Source organism: Bos indicus, chromosome 8 (genome assembly GCF_029378745.1).
Source record: "Bos indicus isolate NIAB-ARS_2022 breed Sahiwal x Tharparkar chromosome 8, NIAB-ARS_B.indTharparkar_mat_pri_1.0, whole genome shotgun sequence".
NCBI classification, from domain to species: Eukaryota; Metazoa; Chordata; class Mammalia; order Artiodactyla; family Bovidae; genus Bos; species Bos indicus.
In genome coordinates this window covers 86,969,009-86,994,424 of record NC_091767.1, presented here as the reverse complement: position 1 = coordinate 86,994,424, position 25,416 = coordinate 86,969,009, and the positions used below count along the sequence as shown (strand labels likewise).

The window sequence follows — 25,416 nt, the reverse complement described above, 5'->3', positions numbered from 1 at the left end:
CAAAGCCAAAGCAACAGAATACAAAGGTTAAAGAGAAATAGATCCAATATGGAGTCAGACTTGTTCTTCCCATTATAATACCTGGGGCTTCCCTGGTGGCACAGCAGTAAAGAATCCACCTGTCAATGCAGGAGACACAGGTTTGATCCCTGGGTTGGGAAGATCCCTTGGGAAAGGAAATGGCAACTCACTCCAGTATTTTTGCTTGGGAAATCCCATAGACAGAGGAGCCTGGTGTGCTACAATCCATGGGGTCACAAATAGTCGAACATGACTTAGCAACTAAACAGCAACAACATCACAATGCCTGCTGCTGCTGCTAAGTCACGTCAGTCGTGTTCGACTCTGTGCGACCTCATAGACAGCAGCTTACCAGGCTCTGCTGTCCCTGGGATTCTCCAGGCAAGAACACTAGAGTGGGTTGCCATTTCCTTCTCCAGTGCATGAAAGTGAAAAGTGAAAGTGAAGTCGCTCAGTCATGTCCGACTCAGCGACCCCATGGACTGAAGCCTACCAGGCTCCTCCATCCATGGGATTTTCCAGGCAAGAGTACTGGAGTGGGGTGCCATTGCCTTCTCCACTTGAGTCTCCACTTAAGTCACAATGCCTATTAGTCAACAAATAGTTTGACCACCTGCCATATACCAGGAGCTGTTCCAGGCATCAGGACAGGGCAGTGAACAAAATCTTTCTCTTCTCACCTCCCAGAGCTGGCACTCTGGTGGGAGGACCAAGACAAGAATCTGTCTTCAATAGCAGATTACCACATATTAAAAGGTTGTCACCCATGGAGATGTGCTCTGGAGAGCAACTTAAGCTGGGAAGAGGAATGGGCTACCCCAGGAATCACAAAACATTATTTCATGTTATAAAACATTTTCTTGGTGTGAAATTCACCTTGAATGTGTCTCATAAAAAAGCCCCAAAGAGCCAATGATGCTGCAGTGTTTTGAGGTTTTGCTTTAAGTTGAAGTGTAGCTGATTTACAATGTCGTATTAACCTCAGGTATACAGCAAAGTGATTCAGCTATACTTATATACACACTCTTTTTCATCTTCTTTTTTTATTATAGTTTACTACAGGACATTGAATATGGTTCCCTGTTCTATACAATAGGGCCTTGTTGTTTATCCATTCTACATAGAATAGTTTGCATCCGCTAGTCCCAAACTCCCAATCCAACTCTCCCCAGAGCTGCAATGTTTCGAGGCTCTCATCTGGTAATAGCATGAAGCCTCACCTTACTCAAGAGCTACCTATGCAGGTATGCACCAGCTGAGGTGATGGGGGTGTTTGGGAGGAGTTGAAGGGCCTGGTGGAGAAGGAAATGACAACCCACTCCAGTGTTCTTGCCTGGAGAACCCCAGGGACAGTGGAGCCTGATGGGCTGCCATCTATGGGATCGCACAGAGTTGGACACGACAAGCGACTTAGCAGCAGCAGCAGCAGCAGCAGCAGAAGGGCCTGGTCCATGGAGACCAATGGCCTTTTTCGTTTCCCAATTTTTGAACTTTAGAATAAAGTGGTTTCACACATGGCAAAAAATAACTGGGAAAGTTGAAATAGACAAAAAACAGGTAGCAAGTTCTAGGCACTGTCGAGGAGAATATTACCCTTGTTGTTATTTAGTCACTCAGTCGTATTTGACTCTTTGTGGCCCCATGGGCTGTAGCCCACCAGGCTCCTCTGTCCATGGAATTTCCCAGGCAAGAAGACTGGAATTGGTTGCCATTTTCTCCTTCAAGTGGATCTTCCTCACCCTGGGGTAGAACCCGCATCTCTTGCACCTTCTGCATGGATTCTTTACCACTGCACCACTGGGAAGACCCAGGGATATTATCCTATTACCCTGGAAGGCATATTATTCTAGTGGGTGTTAAACAGAGTTTGAGCTACAGATTTCCCCTGGGGTCCAGGGCAATAGATTCAAGCAGTTCCTGTGAGAGAGTGCAGGCGGAGAGGGGAGCATCGAAGCAGGGAAGGAGCTGTCTGTACCGCTTTAGCAAAGTGAACGAGAGCTACTGTCTGAGGAGCAGGGCTGAGAACAGCAGGGTGGGGATGCAGCTTCTGGGCACAGTGGCTACAGCTGAGGTGACCATCGCCCGTCACCACAACCTGTGCTATGGAGAAGGTGTCAGGTGGGTGCTGGTGGGACCTGTCTGAAGAAGGCATAAGAAGAGCATCCCAGATGTTGTTCACCCTCCAAATTAAATAGCCCAAGAATCTTCCTTAAGCTGTCCTTGCAATAAACCATCTCTACTGTCAAAACCACCACCAAGAGCAATGGTCCAGTGCATCTTCGTCAGGCCCTCACCCAGTGTCACCTCCAGCACAGGAAATCACACCATCAGAAAAGGGCTACTCGGCCAGACACTGCTCACACTGAGGGCAGCCAGGCTTTGCTCTCCCAGGGAAGCCAGAGAAGTGCCACCTGCTGAGGCTGAGCCTGCCATGCTCCATCGGAGCCATTCAGGAGCCTCCCACTTGGGGCCTGGAGGATGGGCCTGGCAGGCTGCCTTACTGCCTGTCTCCTGTCTTGTCGCATTCAGTCACTTCAATGTGGGATTCACAGCAGAAGGCCAGCACTGATGTAAATGTTAGTGGCAAACTGATGAATTTTAAAAATGATAGTGGTTAAAGGTTTATATAAATTAAAAATACTTATTAACACTTACAATATTGTTTTTGAAGACTTAACGGTTTTCGTTGAGCCTAATGCTGGGTGGCAGCTCTGTAAAAAGTCCCTAGAAGTAGGAACAGCCGAGAGTAAGGGTGCATCTGAGGCAGGTATGCAAGATGGTGTGTGACCCAAGCAGAGGGAGTATGTGAGCCAGGAAACAGGAGGGGGCAGCCATGGCCTGTGGACTGAGCCTGCTAGGAATGAAGCTGACAGGAAGAGAGGGGTAGGGTGAGCTGTAGGGAACTGTGTGGATATGGGGCAGATGAAGCAGGAATAAGAGGGGAGAGCCTCGAGGGGAAGGGGAGGGCAGCGATGCTTACAGCTGTGCAGTTGGGGAGATGTGTTAAAGAGCCAGTGGGAAGAGATACAGGGGGCTTCCCAGGTGGCGCTAGTGGTAAATAACATGCTTGCCAATGCTGGAAACATGAGATGTAGGTTCAATCCCTGGGTCAAGAAGATCCCCTGGAGGAGGGCATGGCAACCCACTCCAGTATTCTTGCCTGGAGAATCCCATGGACAGAGGAGCCTGGAGGGCTACAATCCAGAGGGTGTCAAAGAATTGGACACGACGGAAGCAATTTTACATACATGTATAAGGGATACAGAGAAACAGAACACTTGCCAAAGCCACTTGAAACACAAGCCCAAGAGAAAAACAAGTATTCTCAAAGGCTGTGGGTTCCTGGCTGGGGTAACGCCTGGGCTTTGAAAGGTAGGCAAGAGGTACATGGAAATCGCAGCCTCAGATGCAGTCAGAGCCAGCTTCGACATCACCCAGATTGCTGGCACTGCAGCGAGGCTGGTCCCTGCTCTTAACGGAGTTCAGGTGATGTGCAGGCACATGGAAGCTGGAAAACTGATGGGCTGCAGGGGACAGGAGTTGGAAAGGCAGGGGGGCCCACAACACATGGCAGGTGAGGACCTGAAAGCCCCATTGCAAGAACAGAGCAGAGCATGAGAAAGGAGTGCGAGGGCCATCACCGTGGAGAGGGGGCTGAAGTTGTAACACAGACGGCACAGACGTCTGTGAAGGAGACTTAGCCTGAGAAGGAGAAAGAAGCAGAAGAGAAATATTGTTCTGGAAAGACATGTCTACTCACTGTCTTTCCAGAGAGTGCTTTTGGTTAATAGCAGATGTCTTTGCCTTAAGAGAAAATATGAGCTGTACTTTTAAGAGAAAACAAAACCTTGCTGAACAATGAATGTTTAGAAACTTCCACAAAGAAAAAATAATGATAGTCAAATATTAAGAGAAGTAAGCAAGAAAATTATTTTTACAACCAAATTATAATAAAACCTATCTCTTTTTCGGGGAGAGGGGGAGGTGCTCACTGAGAAATATTGATTTGGCAATATTACCTGGAGAAAATTTTTACCTCTACCAGGCAGGTATTATGTTCTATGGTCCTTTTAAGGTAATTCCTATTGAGAAGAAACTGTTTCATGTAATCATGTGTGCGTACAGGTGTTTGTGTATCTGCGTCTCTGAAAGTGTCGGGTGTGTGCGTGTGTAACATGAAGGGGTGTGTGCTTTGCTCTCTCAGTGTACAGATGTAGTCATCTAGATACTTTTCCATTGACGACAAGCCGCTTTTGGATTACCCTTTTGTATACTTTTTAGACTGGTAATTTAGATTCTTCTCATCTACAACCACAACTGATCAAACAATCTTCCTGTCAAATCATCTTCACATTTCTCTTCTGAAGTGTGTGTCTGTTTAGTGCAAGAGGTAGCTTTTTTGTGACAGATGTCTTTATCAAATGTGGAACCTACACGATGTGTTCAATATCAGCCATGTGTTTGGTACAAGGTGGGTGCCAGGAAGTGGTATGGAGGAGAGCAGGGAGGGGTCTGCATGTTAGTGAGGCCTGGGGTTTCAGGAGGATGACACTTTTCATGCCTCAGGGCAACTGCTTGCCTGTCCTACCTCCCACCCAAAGGTTTGATGTGATATATAAACATGGCCAGTGCTCAGCTCTCTGGGGTCCAACTACAGTATATGACACAGTAGTCCCTCAGTGTTTATGTAAAAGGAGTCCAGTAACATCTTCACTGCAGGTAACTGACCAACATGAGTGGTCTTGACAGTCATCTCCATCTCCAGAGAGCAATGGACTCCTCTGGGTCCTGTCCCTATGTCCCCGTGACCGGAGTGAGAGCTCCTGAGTCTTATTTTGCAGGATAACTTCTCTTTTTAGTTTGTCTCTTATAATTCTTTGTTTACAACAACAACAAGAAAAAAGAGAGACAGAGAGCTTGATTTGGCTACATTGGTCCAATGCTGTTTTTTGGTTCAATATTGAGAGGATGTGTTTGAAAATCTAATGGTTATGTGGGCAGAAAGGAAGAGGGCAGATTAGCTCGGGCTCTAGACCCAAGTCCCAGAAGGAAGAGCATCCCGCTGACTGGAGGACTTTCCTCCAGGGCTGGAGGGTGGGTCCTCTAACAATGCCTTGCCATTCGGGTCTTGACCACTGCCTGATCTCTGTTTTGCCAGGTGGACACCTGAAGGAAAGGCGCAGGCATGGGTGACGGCGCCAACAACCTGCCCTTCTTCTTCGGCAACATCACTCGGGAGGAGGCGGAAGACTACCTGGTCCAGGGGGGCATGAGCGATGGGCTCTACCTGCTGCGCCAGAGCCGCAACTACCTGGGTGGCTTTGCCCTGTCAGTGGCACACGACAGAAAGGCACATCACTACACCATCGAGAGGGAGCTGAATGGCACCTATGCCATCACGGGTGGCCGGGCCCATGGCAGTCCAGCCGAGCTCTGCCACTACCACACCCAGGAGCTGGATGGCCTCGTCTGCCTCCTCAAGAAGCCCTTCAACCGGCCGCCGGGGGTGCAGCCCAAGACTGGACCCTTTGAGGACTTGAAGGAGAACCTCATCCGAGAATACGTGAAACAGACATGGAACCTACAGGTGGGTGGCGGGCAGTCCTCTGGCAGGTGTGATGAAGGGTCTTATTGCTCACAGGGGCCCTGGAATTCCACACGGGCACCCAGTTGCATAAGAGCTATGCAGTGGTGCTTCAGATAAGCAACCTTCTCCTTAGTCATCAACATGGGCCCCCAAATGTCTCACTCCAAGAAGGCAGCCTTTCCTCTTTTGTGGTCACGCTTGAGAGGGTGGGCCCCTTTGTGCCAGCAATGTGGGTTTCTCCACCACAGGAAACCACTGTCACCCAATTCATGCTGGGCCCTTTCAAAGCAGGATCACTGGGCAAATACTTGTTTTTATTTACCTAAGAGGGTCATACTGAACACACTGATTGGCACTTGATTGTACCCCTTCCTAACATCTCTTCCAGAATTTTCCATGTCAACAAGCACACAGCTAAATCAGCCCCTTACTGGCCATCTGATAGTCCCTCCTGTGGACTATAATTCATTTTACTAGCACATATTGGTAGACACCTTCATTGTTTATAAACAGTGCCCCCCCTAACATTCTCCTAACCTTTTATCAATATCAGCAGGGTAACCCCAAACTGGTTGGATTGAACACAGTGAGGGATTTGGATGTGATGACAGGTTGTCATCCAAAAAGGTCCCGGAGGTTGTGACAACTTACATTCCCACCACACTCTCCATAGCACTTGGTACCAGGAGGCTCCAGGCTGGTTGACAGTCTTCTGATCGGACTCACGTGTTGAACCATTTCCTTGCACTTTTTGAATGTATGCTTTTTATATATACAGGTGGATAACAATAAAGGCTTTTTGAAGATTCTATCCACTCACTCCTTTACTCCTATAATATGCTCTGCACTGAATTCAGTCTTGCAGACCAATACGATGGATTCTATATTTTTCACTAGTATTTATTGGATATGATTTATACCAGGGGTCCTCCAGGATCCAGTGCTTGATGATCTGAGGTGGAGCTGTTGTGGTAATACCAGAAATAAAGCTCACCATAACTGTAATGTGACTGAATCATCCAGAAACCATCCCCCATGAGGTCAGTGGACAAATTATGTTCCACGAAACTGGTCCCTGGCACCAAGACTTAGACCATCCTTTTACTCTTTTAATCAGTGAGGTATAATTTACACACTATGAAAATTCATCCCTTTTGAGTGTACAGTTCTATGATTTTTTTTTTAACAAACAGGTGACATCACGTAGCCCCATCCCCAGCCCCAATCAAGATACACAACAGGTCCATCACCCATCAAGCACCCTCAGGACCACCCCCCACTCCAGCCCCTGGCAACCCCTTACCTGATTTCTGTCCCTATAGTTTTGCCTTGTCCAGAATGTCATGCAAATGGACTCACACAGCATGTAGCCTTTTCAGACTGGTTGCTCACACCCAGTATAACACATTTGTGAGCCAGTTATGTGTCAGTGGTCCCTTCTTTATTGTGGCTGAGTAGTATTCCACACTCTGTTGCTTTTGCCCTTTGCTAACTTTGAACCGGTTACCTCCTTTGTATGTAGCTATTACTGCTTTTGTTTTTCCTCCCATCATGAAGCATGACAAAATGTTCAGATTCACCTTCTCTTCTACCTCCCCTCCTCTTTTCCCTCACCTCAGGGGTTGGTTATGTTTTTATTTTCACTTCTTCTGGTTCTTTTTATAACTTTGAATCATCGACTTGTGTTCTTCATTTACTACTGTAATAGGTATCTATTTCTCTGCCACTAAGTATGATTAGGAAGTTAATTCACCCAGCTGTCAGCCTCCTTCTCATTCTTGTTTTCCATGTTGTCATTTCTGCATTGTCAAGATTTATCTCTTTTTTCTGTGACCACATCTGCAGTTACAGGCAGCAGTATGTGTAAACACTTAGCGTGAAGCCTTTTAGGGGAAGACAGAAAAAAAGCATGTCTCTTTGCTTGCACACATCTTAAGTCTTCCAGATTATCATTAAATGATCAGGGTCTAATATAAAACAGTTCTAGGAGGTGATTGATTGAGAGAGGGCAGGAGGCCCATTCTCTAGACTTCATGGATTATTCCTGATGGTTTTTAAAGCCCGATGTGTCTTTGCAAAGGCCAGCCTCTGTATTCTAAAATCTATTTTGTTAGTTATACACTTGAAGATACTTTAACATGCAAGGTCTATTAACTTTCTTTATTGAATGAACAAACAAACAGATGTGATTTCATTTTACCGTTTTCAGGACTTAGGCCAGATTGGACCTGCTTCATGTGTCTTTCTTGTCACTTTCACTTATTATGGCTCCATCTCCTCTCCTTGTGACAGGGTCAAGCTCTTGAGCAGGCCATCATCAGCCAGAAACCTCAGCTGGAGAAACTGATAGCCACCACAGCTCATGAAAAAATGCCCTGGTTCCATGGAAAAATCTCTCGGGATGAATCTGAGCAGATTGTCCTGATAGGATCAAAGACGAATGGAAAGTTCTTGTAAGTATTGTGTCTTTTCCCTTCAGTCACTGGCACCAGGCCTGCCTGGACAGTTAGGAGTCACTCAGCCCTCCCACCCCTGAACTCCTGGTGACCTCTGAGAGGGATCATGTGCTATCAACTGAGACACGCATGTTGGTTGTCATATGAAATTGACAAATTTCATATGACATCTCAAATTGAAGCCATCTCATGTAATTCAGCATTTGTTTTGCTCAGTCTGGCCCCAAAGTGAACCCTCTTCTTGGGCACTGAGGGACATTAGTTAAGAGAATCTTTTCAGCCACATATTCTGCTTTTAATGACAAACATGGGATGTGTAATAGTATGCATCCACCCATGTTAAAAAACAGTGCAATATGTTTGCTCACATTTGCCCCAAGATCTCAGACTTTGCTTCTCTTTTTACTTGGAGAGATATGCCAATGGGGCAGATAGAAAAGAAAATTTTCTGATAGTCACTCATATGAAAGGTTAGCTCAGGAACTTGATCACAAGCAGGTGTGTGAACTCTGGCCTCATAATCTCAGAAATGAGGTGTGCATCCCAAGCCCTGCTCACTATTATTCTCAATGGTCAGTGCACCTCAATCCTGGAGCTGCTGGAGATGCAGGTCACCTCAGGGCAGGGTTGGTGGTCCAGAGAAGGCCAGGAGCTGTCTCAAACAGGTGTTGATCTCATTGCCCTGAGATGCTGTGACCAAGGGGATGGAGGTATGCTCACCTGTGCTTGTTGCTACTCAGTGATCACAGCCGACTGGGTGTGTGCCGACTAGGTGCCCCATCCTGGCCTTGGACAGTTACATAGCAGTGTTAGCCCTGTAACCAAGAATGTGGAGACACACCCAGCTGGTGTTTTAAATTTTTCCTATAAATAAAAGTGTTTTCTCTGAGTATCCATCTATTTAAAGAATCAAAGTAAATTTAGTTGCTCGGTTGTGTCCAACTCTTTGCAACCCTTTGGACTACAGCCCACCAGGCTCCTCCATCCATGAAATTCTCCAGGCAAGAATACTGGAGTGGGTAGCCATTCCCTTCTCCAGGGAATCTTCCCCATCCAGGAATCAAACCCCAATCTCCTGCACTGCAGGCAGATTCTTTACCATCTGAGCCACCAGGGAAACCCGACTTTACCATAATCCCTTTTATTTAAGAGGTGAGGTGATCTTAAACACAATACTTTTTTTAAAAAGTGATCCTAAAAGCAAGCATAGAGCAGCCCGAGTGGGCATACAAGGTAACTGGGATGATACTTAGTGGATGCAATAACAGCCACTGGTAGAGATCCTGGAGCAGGAAGACATTTTCCCCTCAGTGTGGCACCTCTTGGCTCATTTCCCATGAGGTTTGGACTTTTACCACCTTCTTAAGAGTAATTTCCAACACACGTGTCATGGGACTGGGCCTATGGCCGCCTGTGGTTTAAGTCAGCCCTAAGTTGTATTATCCAGACAGCAAGGCCTCCTGCCTTCTTGCCAGTTCAGAAGCTTGCTCTCAGGCTCACTGGGGAACAGCTGCACTCAAGGAGGCTGCCTTCTTCCGACCTAGACAAGGGGGTGCTGCAGGGGACACCCACCGTGGAACAGCCCCACAGCTATGGAGTCCTTCCTACTGAATCTTCTCGGGCCTCATTCAGGTTTCCCTAAAGAATGTGTCTCCTCCACACTTTCCCATCATTTAAATGAACTTGTCCATCTGTGGACCAGCATTTACCAGTGTCCACAGCTGTGTGTGTTCTTGGGCTTCCCTCATGGTTCAGATGGTAAAGAATCTGCCTGAAATGCAGGAGACCTGGGTTCGATCCCTGGATCAAGATGATCCACTGGAGGAGGGAATGGCTACCCACTCCAGTATTCTTGCCTGGAGAACCCCATGGACAGAGGAGCCTGGTGGGTTACAGTCCATGGGGTCACAAAGAGTAGGACATGCCTGAGTGACTACACTTTCAGAGTTGTGTGAGGATCTAGATGTTGACTCCATCTTGGACTTTGGAGATGGAGATCTCTGCCTTGTGAAGTCCACATCTCACTGGCAGAAGTAGACACTGAACAATTGAACAAGGGCTGCCCAGGGCATTGGCGCATTTAAGGAAGGGACTAGAACTTGCTGTGATTGGCGGTCTGGGATTCTGTTTTATGCTGGGTAATCAGGAGGGGCCTTGCTATGAAGGAGACATTTGAGCAGAGACCTGAGGGCAGCCAGGAGCCATCCTGATTGAGGGAAAAGCCTGTGTGGGTTCCCAGAGGCAGGAGTGTGCTCGGAGAGTGAGGCCACCATGAGGCCACTGTGGATGGTACAGAGTGTGGGGGGTACAGATGGAGGATAGGGGCCAGGCCACTGCAGGCTCTCCAGTATTAAGAAGACTTTTCTTTGGGCAAATCAGTACATCTACTTTTGGGGAGATGTTAGGGCAGATACAATTGAAGTTCATGGGGACCCATCTGGCTGGGTGTAGAAAGAGCCAGTGCAGAGGAACAAAAATGAGCAGGCTCACCAGGCCCACTTGTGTGCGATTATATACATTTAAACCGAAGTATGATGTCCATTTTTCTGCAGAGATTTCAAGGCCTTCACCTTCTCATGTCTGAGCACAAGAACTGCCTTTAATGAATGTTGGAAGGGGGAGTGACATGGGTGTGGTGGCTGCACCAGCGTGGCTGGGCTCTGTGTCTCTCCTGTGCATTCGGGTCCTTATTATTGGGAGCAGCAGTTCATTTGCTTCCTCTCTTGTCCCCAGTGACCCTGGGGAAGAGGCCAATTTCAGCACCAACCTTCTCTTACCCTAATGTTTACAATTCCTTGTCCAATCTCATCTTGCTGCTTGATTTTATCACTCAGGGCTGATGATCCAGCTCATCATTACTTGCAGTTCTTATGCAGGTCCATTCCCAGCCCTCTGGACATGGTTTGACTCCAGTTGGCCGCCCATGACCACCATGTGCTTCTTATACCACCACCAACCTCTTCATACCAGCTCAGAGGTGCTTGTTTCCTGTGCCACCCTGTCTAAGACTTGCCAAGACTGGCAGATCTTACCTGGAACACGCCCACAGCACATGGAAGATGTTGAGAATGTAGGAGGTTTTCAGATTCAGAAACAGAACCCATCCTCTGTGATTCCTAATAATGGGCTTCGTTGTGGCTCAGACAGTAAAGAATCTGCCTGCAATGCAGGGACACGGGTTCAATCCCTGGGTCAGGAAGACCCCCTGGGGAAAGGAATGGCTATCCACTCCAGTGTTCTTACCTGGAGAATCCCAGGGACAAAGGAGCCTTGTGGGCTACAGTCCATGGGGTCAAAAAGAGTCAGACATGACTGAGCAACTCATACATACATGGATAGCGCATGAATAGGTCACACGTAATGTTAAGTACTTCATAGAAGGTTAATACATATAAGTGGATGTTGAGTCATTAATGAACATAGGATAAAAGGCCAAGGGACACCCATGGCTAATGTTGAAAGTTTCCATTTAGGAATATCTTGGAGAATCAAGTATGAAAATATTAGATTCACTCTGGAAGCTCTGGTCTGCATTGTGGTTCAATGAAGCAGATCCCCAGCCTTCATCGTAGAAAAACAGTTTTCTTGCCACCCACAGAAACCATATCTTAAAATGTCTGAGACCTAAATGAGGTTATAAATCCTCTCTAATTCAGTTTAAAATGCAGAAGGTATGGTCCAAAGACTCTTAACTGTTGAGATGATTGTGTCTGGGGAATCTGGCCAATTCAGATTGTAGTTTTTCCTCTTCTTGAATTATGGTATGAAGTACATTTGTGGTGGCAGAACTTCTGAGCCAAGAGGGACCTCACTGCTAATGGTCTAAATCCTTTCATTTTCAATCAAGGACTTAGGTGGAGAAGGCAATGGCAACCCCACTCCAGTACTCTTGCCTGGAAAATCCCATGGATGGAGGAGCCTGGTAGGCTGCGGTCCATGGGGTCGCTAAGAGTCAGACACAATGAGCGACTTCACTTTCACTTTTCACTTTCATGCACTGGAGAAGGAAATGGCAACCCACTCCAATGTTCTTGCCTGGAGAATCCCAGGGATGGGGGAGCCTGGTGGGCTGCTGTCTATGGGGTCACACAGAGTTGGACACAACTGAAGTGACTTAGCAGCAGCAGCAAGGACTTAGGCACAAGGGAACTTGCCCAGGACTGTCAGGCAAAGAGGAGATGAGGGCTGGAATTTAGGGTCTCTGATGTGTTTGGACGGAGATATTGCTATCGTTCAGTTGCTCAGTCATGTCTGACTCTCTGCAACCCCATGGACTGTAGCACTCCAGGCTTCCCTGTCCTCACTATCTCCCAGAGTTTGCTCAAACTCATGTCCATTGAGTCAATGATGCCATCCAACCATCTTATTCTCTGTCACCCCCTTCTCCTGCCTTCAGTCTTTCCCAGAATCAGGATCTTTTCCAGTGAGTTGGCTCTTTGCATCAGGTGACTAAAGTATTGGAGCTTTATTATCAGTCCTTCCCATGAATATTCAGGGTTGATTTCCTTTAGGATGGACTGGTTTGATCTCCTTGCTGTCCAAAGGGCTCTTAAGAGTCTTCTCTTTTGAACCATAGTTCAAAAGCATCAGTTCTTTGGCACTCAGCCTTCTTTATGGTCCAACTCTTATATCCATACATGACTACTGGAAAAACCATAGCCTGAGAAGAAGCAGCAGCAAAATCCATTTCCAGGGCCTCTCCCAGGCCCCAAGCCCCACTGCTCTCCCCATGTAAGGCATGGTGCCAGGGTGTGTCACTCAGAATGCCCACTCTCTGCCTTGTCTCCTATCCACACAGCGCTGCTGGGGCTGCTCAGGAGTGGCTTTATGGAGTGGCCAAGATAGACATTATACTGTCCTTGGATAATAATGGATGTAAGCATAAAGGCTCTCTACAGAGGGAATAGACAATGTGGTCTACAGAACCCCCCACCCCCACAGTCACCTGCGGCATTTCTAGAGGTAGCTTTTCATCACCTGCTATAATGGGCTGAATGCTGTGTCCCCACAGATTCATATGTCGAAGCCCAAGCCCCCAGTGTAAGAAATTTGGAGGTGGGGGCTTTGGGAGATGATTAGGTTTAGACAAAGCCACAAAGATGGGTCCCCATGATGGGATTGCATACGAAAAGGAGGAGACAGGACTTTCTCTGCCTGCGCACACTGAGGCAAGGTCATGTATGTGAGTGTACAGCCAGATGATGATGGTCTACAAGCCAGGAAACAGGCTGTCACGAGACATGGGCTCAATCAGCATCTTTTTAAGAAACGTTTTATTTTGTATTGAAGTCTAGTCAATTAGCAATGTTGTGACAGTTTCAGGTGGACAGCAAAGGGACTCAGCCGTACATATACATGTATCCGTTCTCCCCCAGACACCGCCCCCGCCCCCAGGCTGCCTCATAACATGGAACACAGTTCCTGTGTTATGCAGTTAGGACCATCATCTTGATCTGAGAATTCTACTCCAGCACTATGAGAAAGAAATGTCAGTTGTTTAAGCTCTCCAGGTGTGGTGTTCTAAGGTACTTGTCCATGTCTGGGGTCTAGATGGCCAAGGACCATCTAGGGACCCCCAGCCAGGTCCTGTGAATGGCGGCCAGAGCTCTGCCTCTTTCATGACACCGGGGACAGAGGCAGAGTGGACAGGCTATGTTGAGAATGTATCCCCTCGGCTCTCTGAGGCCTCATTTGACAGCATGGTTTGCGATTTTGAGAGATTAGTCACAGCTCAGGTGTGACTACAAAATGAGTTTGTTAGGAAAGGGAAACAAAGCTTACTTTACAAAAAATGTGTATCCTCTCCCCAAAAGGAAAGATCCAGAATTGGTGGGGTTCAAAGCCTGTATAATTTGTAGATCTTCTTTAAAAAGAACACAAAATTAGGTACAAAATACAGTATTTTAGAGTCAGAGAAAAATCACAATGAATTGCAAGCTTCTAAAAAACTGGTAAATACTTCAGACATACAAAATTTTGAAAAGTAATATAATTTTTTTAGTTAAGTGCCTGACATGTGTCTATAGCACTTTTTATTTTCTGCGTCTTTTGACTGCATAGTGCTTGGTTGCCTCTTCATTTAACAATAATTTGGCAATATTTCCTGCATATTGAAAAAAGAAAACTTGGTCCTTCCTCTTGGGTCACAACTCATTCTAAGTAATGCATGTCCATTTTTAGGATTACTCTCAACTCTGGGAAAGGAAGTTGGAGTGGAAGAGAGAGCGGTCTTCTCTGGCTATGATGAAATAACTTTTACAAATTATATAAAACTCTAAGGCCATGTGGTCACACTGCTGGACCTTGCTTGGGCCAGATGAGCCTATGGGGATGGGCTGTGGTCAACAGGCCTCTGACCATCTCGTGTATAAATATCTCACCACGTGGTTCATGCAGGGCAGCTCAGAGCTCTCACACAGGCTGCCCCCAAGAGCACATCATGTCTGTTGAAATGTAAGGTGCTGGCCCCTTCATGTCATCATGGAAGCTATCTCAGAACAAAAATGCTCCACCCATGCCATGTTCTGCAAATATAAAACAATGGAATTGTCACTTTCTTTGTATTTAGTCTCCAGGTAAACATTTTATTGTTTTTGGCTAAAGATCCTTGCAAGTCTTAAAGAGTCGGGAGGGAGTTCAGTGACCTTTAAAACACACAGATGGTGGCTTCTCCAAATGGCTGAATTAACCTTGCACAGAGAAGGTAGTAGTTTAGATCTATCAAAGGAATCATCACACCAGTAAGTCGCCAATGCCATTTTCACTATGGTTCTTATTGTCTGACTTTAAACAGAAGTATGCTGTTTAAAAAATAGCCTTTCATTCCACAGAATAATGAATTGCACCAGATATATACCAGGCATTGTGACAGCACCGTGACAAACGAGATAGACTTTGATCCCTGCCCATACCGTGCTTGCCTAACTGCATATTGTTGCTTCAGTCATGTCCAGTTCTTTGCAGCCCCATGGACTGTGGTCCCCCTGCCTCCTCTGGTCATGGGATTCTCCAGGCAAGAATACTGGAGCGGATTGCCATTTTCTCCTCCAGGGGATCTTCCTGACCCAGGAACTGAACCAGAGTCTCCAGCATCTCCTGCATTGCAGGTGGATTCTCAACTGCTGAGCCATCAGGCAGGCCCTTACAGCCTAGGGGAAGATGTCAAATTTAGAAAGACATGCTGCAAAATGTGTCATGTGCCCCACCCATCATCACAGGCTTCCTATTTAATGATACCAGGGACACTGACTCTCAAGCATTATCTTTATTATATTTCTTTTCACGTGTCTATTGTCTATCAATCCACTTATTATGAATGCCTAAGGCAGGGCCTGGCATCTTCTCAGCTGGAGCCCCAAAGCTCAGAACAGGGGCTCAGTGGTAAGACTCTTTCTGGGGAAAAGGACGTTTAAGCTGTGCTCTGAGCAATGAGAAGAAAATTAGTGGAGAAAGAAAAGACAAGAAACTGGGGACTTCCTTGGTGGCCCAGTGGTTAAGAATCTGCCCTCCAATGCAGGGGCTATTGGTTCAATCCCTGGCTGAGGTACTAAAATCTCATATGCTGCAGGACGACTGCCTGCACACCACCACTAGGGAGAAGTCTGCTTGCCTCAGCTAAGACCCAACACAGCCAAATGTTAATTTAAACAGCATATTGTGTTTTGAAAAATAAAAGAAAGTGGTCCTGGGCAGGAGAAAGTGTCAGTGCAATGTCTTAGGGGTCAACATTGTGACCTGAGTGTGACTTGGCCAGGAACAAAGCAAGAGTGACAGGGAGCTCATCAGACAGGGAGGTCATCAGGCCAGACTGGAAGTCCCTCCAGATCCTAAGGGGTGGGCCAGGGAATGGACTGTCCACTCAAGGACACTTTGAGAGTAAGAAGGGGCCAATGACAAGATGGAAAGGGGTATAGCAGAAGATAACAGGACTGTCTCAGGCCAGATGGTCATCCTTTTTGCACTAAGTGTAGGATTTGCCAAATGATCCTTAAACTGGCTGATTAGATTTAGCTGAGGCTTCTCAGGGGGCACCAGTGGTAAAGAACCCACCTGCGAGTGCAGGAGACATAAGAGATGCAAGTTTGATCCCAGAGTTGGTAAGATTCCCTGGAGGAGGGTATGGCAACCCACACCAGTATTCTTGCCTGGAGAATCCCATGGACAGAGGAGCCTGGTGGCTATAATCCACAGGGTCGAAAAGTGTCGGACATGACTGAAGCGACTTAGCATGCACACACGCACGAGATGGTGAAAAGGCAGGCCTGACCTCCTCCATCAGGAGGGAGGAAAAGGCACAGTGGGACAAGTGCTGGGCAACTGTACCCAGAGCTGCTGGGCGAGAACGGTGGAAGGAAAGGGATGGGTTGCAGGTGCTGACTGCAGGTCTTATTTTTGGAAATGCCTGGTGAATGCCAGGCCAGCATTGCCATGGGGCTGGGAGGTAGAGGGGATTGAAATAGAGATCCCAGGAGAGTGGTGGGTTTGAGCACTGCCAGGTCAAGTCTTCAGGGTCAAACCAGTTGGGCTGTCAGGTCTGGAAGACTTGTGAGGTCCTGAGGGAGACCCTGACCTCTGGGCTTGCCCCCTCCCCAAGTGTAAAGAGAGAGGGGGATGAGGCTTCTGTGGGGAGAGAGATGGCAGAGAGTCAGGTCTTGGACCAGGCACAGTAGTTTGCAGAAGTCAAGAGCGAGTGTGGCCTATGTGGTAGCTGGGTTGGGCGGGCAGGGGCAGGAAGGTGAAGACTGAGGCCAAGAGGAAGCCCCGGGGAGCTGGAGTCCAAGGGTCTGAGAGGCACCTGTGCTGGGGAGCGTGTGAGGAGGGCGAGACTTGTGGCCTGTGGGCTTCCCCCGTCCTGAGGTTATAGAGCGGTACAGCTCCGGCACTTGGGGTAGGCCCCAGCACCCTGCGCCGGCCTGTGGTTGTTGCATGTGATGGGTGGGACCCCTCCGCCTGCTCCTTTCCCATGTCAGCTTTTTAATATGTCAGAAATCATCTCGGGTACCCCGGGGCCCTGTATGCCGAGGAAGAAGAGAGTGCAGAGGCCTCTGAGCAGGTGCCAAGTAGTGGTGCCATTTGCCCTTCTCAGGCCCTCCACCATCATCTTCCCACCCAGCCCGCTGGAACAACTGAGTCCTCCTATGTGCTCTGCATCTGAAATCCAGGTGCCCCAGACCTTCCTTCTTCATACCGTTCGAAAAGTAAGCCCTTTGACCTTTGCGTCATCCCTTCCTCATTAGCCATTTTCCAGGAGTGTCGCCCGCTCATCATTTCCTCCCTTCCTCCCTTCCACTGCCCACTGAATTGATTTTCATTATAGCCCCATGCCCCTCACACCCTCACCTCCCTTACACACATGGGTGCACAAATTATGCACACACATACACATTCATTTATTCATGCCTCTTACATTTCGGGGCCCTGTGGGAAGCCCTCCAGGAGAACTTACAGGTAAAGAAATGAGCAGCGTGTATAGATGGTCTGATGAGGGTGTCCCCCATTCTGTACACAGCTGGATCCTGGAAGATTTGGTGACAATGCCTTTCTAAGGGAAAAGGTTGTGACCACCCAGAATCAGAGGTCTACAAAACCGCATGGTCCTTGTCCAGGATGGACCTGGCTTGGGGACACCAGATAACATATTACCTGCCACCCCTGAATCTTAGAACAATGCCCTCCCCCCTCCCCTGCCCCTGTCCCACCAGGTGGACTGGGAGGCAGGTGGATGTCTCTCTTTGGAAAGAGCTATGAGATATCTTTTTCAGCGTAAGTACAATTCAGTATAAGGTAGCCAGGAAAAAAAAAAAAAAGTGTATTCAGAATGTGACACATTTTTCAGAGACAGTGAGAAAGCTTGTAAGAATACACACTTGTACTCCCTATGAGCAAGGAACAAATGTAAGTTAGGAGAAAGGATGAAGAATGAGGTTCCACAGGATGGATACGAAGTCCAGAGCAGATGATGTAAGCAGTGGTTCTCAACATTCTGTTTGTGTGCAGATCACCTGCAGGCTGGTTAAAGCACAGATTGCTGGGTCAAACCACAACCCCCTCACCCAGTTTTTAACTCACCAAGTTTGGGTTATGACTCAGAAATTTGGATTTCTGACAAGTTCCCAAGCGATGCTGGTCTGGGGACCACATTTGAGCCTGTTCAAGATGCCCAGTGCCTACCTAAGCAAAACTAAGAACAGTGATAATTTGAGATGTTCCAAGTTCATTGGAGGATCTGTAAGTATATGTGCAGTAAGGAATTTTTCTGTTTTATTTGATTGATTGAGACACTGTTAACCTTGAAACTGCTTCTGTTTGTAGAAACTTAAGTTCAGACAAGTACAACCATTTAATAGCTCTGTGACTGACAGCCTAATTAATCTCTCTGACCTCAGTTTACTGAATGATAAAAAGGGAAAACTAATGTGCTATCTGGCTTGTTAATCGAGATGAACAAGGTAATGTGTTTAAAGCTCAACCTGTGGCTGTCCTGTACTTGTGCTTCCTGCAACTATGAATCTTTTTCTTTCATCAATCCTGGAAAATACTCTAATTTTTTTTCAAATATTACTATCCTTCTTTCTTATCATTTCTTCCTTCATAGCTTGCTATTAAACATATTTTAGCCCTTACTCCATCCTCAATTCTTTCTTATTTTCTGTTGCCTTTTCTCTATGTGCTGCACTATTTAATGTCCTTAGATTGTCTTTTGGTTCATTAATTTTCACTTCATCTGTATCTAATCTACTTTAAACTCATCCACTGTTTTTTTCCATCAGTTATACATTTTAAAAATTTCTAGCAGTCCTGTTTGTTCTGGTTGTTTCCCAAATAGTCCTGTACATTTTTTAGAGCATCTTATTGCTTGCTAGTTTTTGTGAGTCCCTCATTTGTTTTTTGAACATTTCATGCATAATTAGCTTATATTCTAAATCTAATGATTTCAATACAGAAAGTCCTTAGTGTATAAATCTATGTCTCTCCTGCTCTCTTTCTTTTCCTGCCCTCTTTCTCATAACTCCTGTTTCCTTTGGTTTGGGGTGATCTTTTGAGCTTGTATTTGATTGATATTCATCTGTGGGACTCCTGAGTGTTCTGTGCCAGGGACACTGTCCTCCGGGGTTGAAGAGGTTTTCTTCTTCATGGTCCTTGCTTCATTGTGGGAATCCTAGGTTCAGATGCTCACCTTGCTGCTGACCCCAAGAATGGGATGTTCTCCCTGTGTCCACACCAGTACTGATATTGGTATTTGTCATTAGATGAAACACACTTTTTTTTCTTATTTGTCACTCACTTTTCCCTGCTCAAGTTATAGCTCACTTTTTTCTTATATACCTGCATTTCAAAAGCAATCTGTGGGTTTAGGGGAAAAAAAACAAAAACCTTACTTTTGTTCACTGATGAATGAGACTGCATGACCCTCATATGCCCACAGTAAAAGCTGAGTTTTTTGAGTGCTCTCGTGTGCTGCCATCAGGGATCAAAGTGTGCCATTTCATTCGACACATGTGGCTCTGCAGCTATAGGTCAGCAAAAAGAGTCACGGCCTGTCTGAAGTGAAAAGTTTAAAGAGGGTTATGGACTGATGTGAGTATCTCTTCATTGGTCTGATCAAAGTCCCCATGAAGCTGGAGGAGAAGCAGTGTGACCTGTTTCACCTCATGAGTTAGAGCAGAGGGAGAGAGAGGGGAGTTTGTGATAAAACTTTTAAAAAGGCAGATGTGTGAAAGAAGAGCTTGGCGTGGCCCTGTATTTGGACCTGTGTTCCATACTGATTTTGCTTTCACTGCATGAGTGGAAGTCTCACGTGCCTCAATTTTGCTCAAGTGCAAGACAGAAGCACCCAGAAGTTGCATTTTCTTTTCTCTTCTGTGGATCATTAGGGCTGGTACCTCTCCTGAGTCCAAGGATGCTCTCGGCATGATGCGGGCAAGCACACTACTGAGCAGGGTTCCCAGGTGGTGCAGTAGTAAAGAATCCATCTGCCCAATGCAGGAAATACAGGAGACATGGGTTCAGTCCCTGGGTCAAGAAGATCCCCTGGAGTAGGAAATGACAACCCACTCCAGTATTCTTATCTGGAAAATTCCGTGGACAGAGGAGCCTGGCTGGCTACAGTCCATGGGGGCACAAAAAGTTGGATGCAGCTGAGCACACATACTACTGAGCATGCCACTCCCACATCTTCTCCCCCACTCCCAGCTCCTCTCTTAACAAGCCACCGTCAGGCCCCATGCTGCAGTATCTGACCACCTGATACAGCATCAGCTCTGGAAGGGAACCTCCCCACCATGTCTCTCTGAACTTCCCATCCAGGCCATAGATATACAGCTCATCCCCAGAGCCCTCCTTTCCCCCGAGCCAGCCATGCTCTGCTCTGCCATGGGGAAAAAAAAATACGCAGACAGTGAGAATGCCTGGTGGGCCAGGCTGTGCCCCGGCTGTTCTGTTCTGTCTGCAGCAGACACAATGCCATGATCCCAGACCCTGGTGGGTGAGGGTCACCTTGAAGGTCCTACCACCGCTTGGGTCCTTACTTCCCTGTGAATGTCTGGGCATCATTACTACGTGTTTTCTCTGATCCAGGAAGTCATAGGAAGCCCTCCAGGCTGTGTCTGGCAGAATGAACACTCTCCAGACCTCAGTTTTGCTTGTGCCTCATGTCTGTGATGTGCAAAACCTGCTCATGGCAGAGCCTGAGACGGTCTACCCTTGGAGAAAGGTGGATCTCCTGCTGTCTCAGCAGGGACCTCAAGTCAATCTTAAGGCCAATTAGGACAGCGTCACAGTTTGAAAGCACTGAAGTCCCACACCTTGTAATAGCAAAACACAAATCTGTCGTGAGCCAAGATTTGTCTTGGCTTCTTCTATCTGCTTCTTCCAAGAGACTCCCTGGAAAAAAATTCTTCTGGGGCTTCTGGGAATGTGCTGAAGATAGCTAAACTGGAAGGTGGTCAACCTCAAGAGAGGCTGCAAGACTAGCCTTTTCTCTTTCCGCTTTGGGCATCCATGTCACAAACCCGGTGGGTGTCCCAGGACACTGGGGGTCTTTCTGAGGAACAGGACGGGGCCAGGAGGAGGAGGAGCTACTTCAGCTTCCAAACCAGTATTTTCCGTATGTTAGATTAAAAATAGCCCAGCCCAGGATCTGCCTGCAGCCAGCCAGCAGACACCTCACAGTTGCTGGCCGTTAGTGTCACCAAGCCTCTGGTCTTTGCCACCTACAGATGCTGGGCCTGTGGGTTTCCCTTCTTTGCCTCGTTTCCTGCCAGCTGCCTTGGGGGCCGCTGAGGCTGCATGTCCATGGTCTGTCCCTGTGCCTGCTGGTCCTTAGACTGTGCTCACCAGGCAGCTGTTGCCACTGGTGTCAGGAGCTCTGCAAGAGACAGACTCCTCCAGGGCCTGTTCATGGGAGGATCCTCAAGGAAGTACGTGCCTTTACAGAAATTGCTGATCTATTTCTGTCTCACACCAGCTCTCTTTTAATGCCATTTTTCTTATGAAATATTCAATACACACAAGACTGCCTCACTCTATACGTGTATCTTAGTGGATAATTATAAAGCAAATGCCACCAAAGTCAAGAACTAAAATAGGAGAAGCATCACAGAAGGCCCCTCACTCACACCCATCCCAGAGAGGACATCACTTTCTGTATCCTTGTGTCCAGCATGCTCTGGCTCTTTTCTTTCACTTGTTACCACCTAGGTATACATTTTTCAATGAAATCGTTCAAATTTACCTATCTGGGAACTTCATACAGGTAGAATCACAGTGTCCATTTATACTTATGAGAGTCACTTGTGCTTTGTATCATTTGATACAAACATTTGAACATTTGTATCATTTGAACAAACACTGTCCTTTGTTCATTTTATTCATGACATTCTGTGGTATGAATACCCCAAGACTGACTGACTCTGTATTCAGCAGATACTTAGCTTGTTTACAATTTTTGATAATGACAAATAAAGCTGATATAAACATCCCCACACACATTACAGGTGCAGAATGCATGTATTTTGTATATCTTGGAGTGGATCACTGACTCAGGGAATACATAGGTTCAGTTTCAGTAGAGAATTCCAAATTGTTTTCCAAAATGATTGAACCAATTCATGCGCCTGCTGGCAGTAAATGAAGGTGCCTAATGCCCTCATTCTCAGCAATTTATTATGTCCAGTCTTTTTAACTTTTGCCAGTCTGGAAGGGGCATAATGTTATTTCCATTGTGGGCTTCATTTCCATTTACCCATTTCTAATGAGGTGATTGCACCATTTCCCTGTCATTCTGCCATCCTCTGTCTGTTTAACAATAAAAGATCAATCAAGACCTAAGGCAAGATAGAGTGGTGGGCACTGGACGTGGATTCAGAAAGTCAGAGTTCAGATCCAGTTAATTGTCTCCAGGACCCAAAGGTCCAAGATACAAAGGTAAAAGTAAATTTAGTTGCTCACTCGTGTCTGACTCTTTGTGACCCCTTGGACTGGAGCCCACCAGGCTCCTCCATCTGTGGGATTTTCCAGCCAAGAATACCAGAGTGGGTTGCCATTTCCCAATCCAGGGACTGAACCCAGGTCTCCAGCATTGCAGGCAGACTCTAAGCCAGCAGGGAAGCCCAAGACACCAAAGACTTGAAATCAAAGAGAATGGTATTTTGGAATGGCCTATGGACATCGTTATCTGGAGTTAACCTTTTATATGTATTTGCATAAAGTCTTAATGCTTCGTATTTAGAATTTGTATAATTCTTTGAATCTTCAAACTATCCTATTTGTTTGCCACTGATGCTTATAAACTAAGCAAAGCAGGGGTGAATAATCCTGCCTTATAAAATAGCTTCCCTAAGAGATAAACTCAGTTCTTCCTCATATAAAACTGTTTTTCCTTTTCTGTGTGGTTGTTTTTCGATTTGACAGCAGCCAACTGGCCTTAATGGGCCATGTGACCATGAAAGGGAGCTTACACTTTGGGGTGCAGGCGACCTGCTTGGGTTTGGGGGAAGGGCTGTTTTCACAGTGCAGAAGGTTTCAGAAGCAGTCCTGCAGAGGTCGAGGGGAGTCTGGGTGTGTCCCGCCACCCACACCAGCTGCCCTGAGCACTGAGGCATGGAAGGAACCTGTTCGCCGCGCACAGCCAAGCACAACTTAAAAGAAACTTATTTTTAAAACAAAGTTCCAACCCCATGTGATGCAGCTTAGTTCTCATGTCCTGGGTTCACTTTTTGAGATGAATCTACAAGGCCAAAAGTGACTGTGTCAGCTTCCAAAGCTGGCCCTGTGGATGTGGTCTCTTACAGCCAAGGGGAGGCATCAGAAATTTCCCCACAACAGGGAAATCCCACAACAGTTTTGGCACATTTGGGCATCTTCCCAAAGTACAGTTGACTGGACACATTGCTTAACATTTGCGGGCCTCAGTTCCCTCATTTTAGAAAATGACAAGGCCAGCAAGGCTTTCTGGGACCTTCTGAGATCTCGGTGACTTACCCTCTCACATCTTGTGATCCCAAAGGTTTGAGTTGCTGAGAGGGGAAGATGGGCTGAGGATGGTGATGACTAAGGAGTTCAGTTGGGGGAGGGGATTCACCTCCATTCTGTGCCTTTGCAGCCCTCACCTAGACTGCACCCTCCCACAGTCCCACAGGTCTTCCTGGGCAGGGCAGAAGACCTCCCCCTACAGTGCAATGGGTGTCTCTGTTTGGCATCAGGCTCACAAGTCTCATCCCTGGATAAGGGAAGGGAGTGGCATCAAGGAGGGGACCAGGAGGCAGAGCTTGGGCAGCCAGCACAGCCCGGGTCCTGCTCATTGGTCCCCAGCCCCCAGTGAAGGACATTTTCTTCTCCTGGTGACATCATCTGACGCTATCGCATGGTGGTTTAGTCACTAAGTCGTGTCCGACCCCATGGACTGTAGCCCCGCAGGCTCCTCTGTCCATGGCATTCTCCAGGCAAGAATACTGGAGTGTGTTGTTATTTCCTTCTCCAGGGGATCTTCCTGACCCAGGAAACGAACCCAAGTCTCCTGCATTGTAGGCAGATTCTTTACCATGGGACATTTTAAATCCCAGTCCTGCTTTCTCCTCCCTCTAAAAGGGAGGGTGAGCTTGACGGAATGAAGAGGGTCTTAGGAAGTGGGAGCCTTTCCTGGCCTCCATCTGGGGTCAAGAATATTCCTAGTTAAAATGCCCACCAAACACCCCCTCCAGTGACACACCCTGGGCTGGGCAGGGGATCTGCACTGTCTGGAATCTAACCCAAAAGCAGACCTCATGGAAGAGAGGAGCCGAGTGCAGAGGGCTGCACAGACTCCACTGTTCCGGGGTGCTATGGGATTCATGTGCCCATGCTCTGAGCCAAGTGGTGCTCCAGGTGAATGGAGGACTCACCCCCAGAGCCTGGGCCTCTCCTGACATCCCCTCAGTGCTCCCAAGCCCGCTGGGTGTTCCTTGTCTGGGACTCGAGGTGTCATCGAGCTGTGAGCTGGGCCTCCCTGGGTACGAAGCCCTTGACCCAGAGGTCAAGACGCTGCTGCAGGCGGCCTGCCCAGGGCGCTCCTCCCCACCCCCGGCAGGCAGTAGGAGTGATGGTGCCGCACTGTCTTCTCTCTTTCAGGATCAGGGCCAAGGACAACGGGTCCTACGCCCTGTGCCTGCTGCACGAGGGCAAGGTGCTGCACTACCGCATCGACAAGGACAAAACGGGGAAGCTCTCCATCCCTGGCGGGAAGAATTTCGACACACTCTGGCAGGTACATGTCCTCCTGGACCTTTGTAGAAGACCTGGGTCCTTACTGAGACCTGCCCAATCAGAGTCTATGGTGCACCCTCCAGGTTCCTGGATGCTTTGGTCTAGGGTTACCATGTTAGGTGACTGAGGCTCCCATAGCTTGTTCAGGGCCCCTCAGCTCTTGGCACCAGGCAGTGGTACCTAACCAGGACTACATGTGGTTTAACAGGAGATCCTGCCTTAAGGCACTAGATTCTGCCTTAAGGCACTCTACCTGGAGCCCAGAGTAGCCTTTCAGACAAATACACAGTAAAGAAAGGCATAGATGGCTGGGAAGGGAGTCTTAGAGGTGGCTAATCAGACTATTCTTTGAATTGTGAAAGGCCAAATTTAATATGAAATGTCAAGTGCCATTCTCGCTGCAAAATGAATCACTGCAACATTAAGGCAACCTAGTGGTCATCATTTCCTGCGTGTCAGGCCGCCACTTGTATAGGATTATACACGCCTGGCCTAAAAAGGGGTTCTTCTTAACCTGCTACTGCTGCTAAGTCACTTTAGTCGTGTCCGACTCTGTGTGACCCCATGGACGGCAGCCTACCAGGCTCCTCCATCCATGAGATTTTCCAGGCA

At 47.3% G+C, this 25,416-nt stretch overlaps 1 protein-coding gene across 6 annotated transcripts in view; it reads left to right on the top strand.

Annotated features, from left to right (window-relative positions):
* Nucleotides 1-25,416, top strand: part of SYK (spleen associated tyrosine kinase) — a 109,460-nt gene that overhangs the window by 46,393 nt on the left and 37,651 nt on the right. For all 6 annotated transcript variants that reach the window (XM_070795177.1, XM_019966624.2, XM_019966623.2 and 3 more), the window contains 3 exons: nt 5,180-5,608; nt 7,901-8,061; nt 24,670-24,805. In XM_070795177.1, the coding sequence (XP_070651278.1) occupies nt 5,207-5,608; nt 7,901-8,061; nt 24,670-24,805 (699 nt within the window). In that variant the 5' untranslated portion in view covers nt 5,180-5,206. The remainder of the gene's footprint in view (nt 1-5,179; nt 5,609-7,900; nt 8,062-24,669; nt 24,806-25,416) is intronic.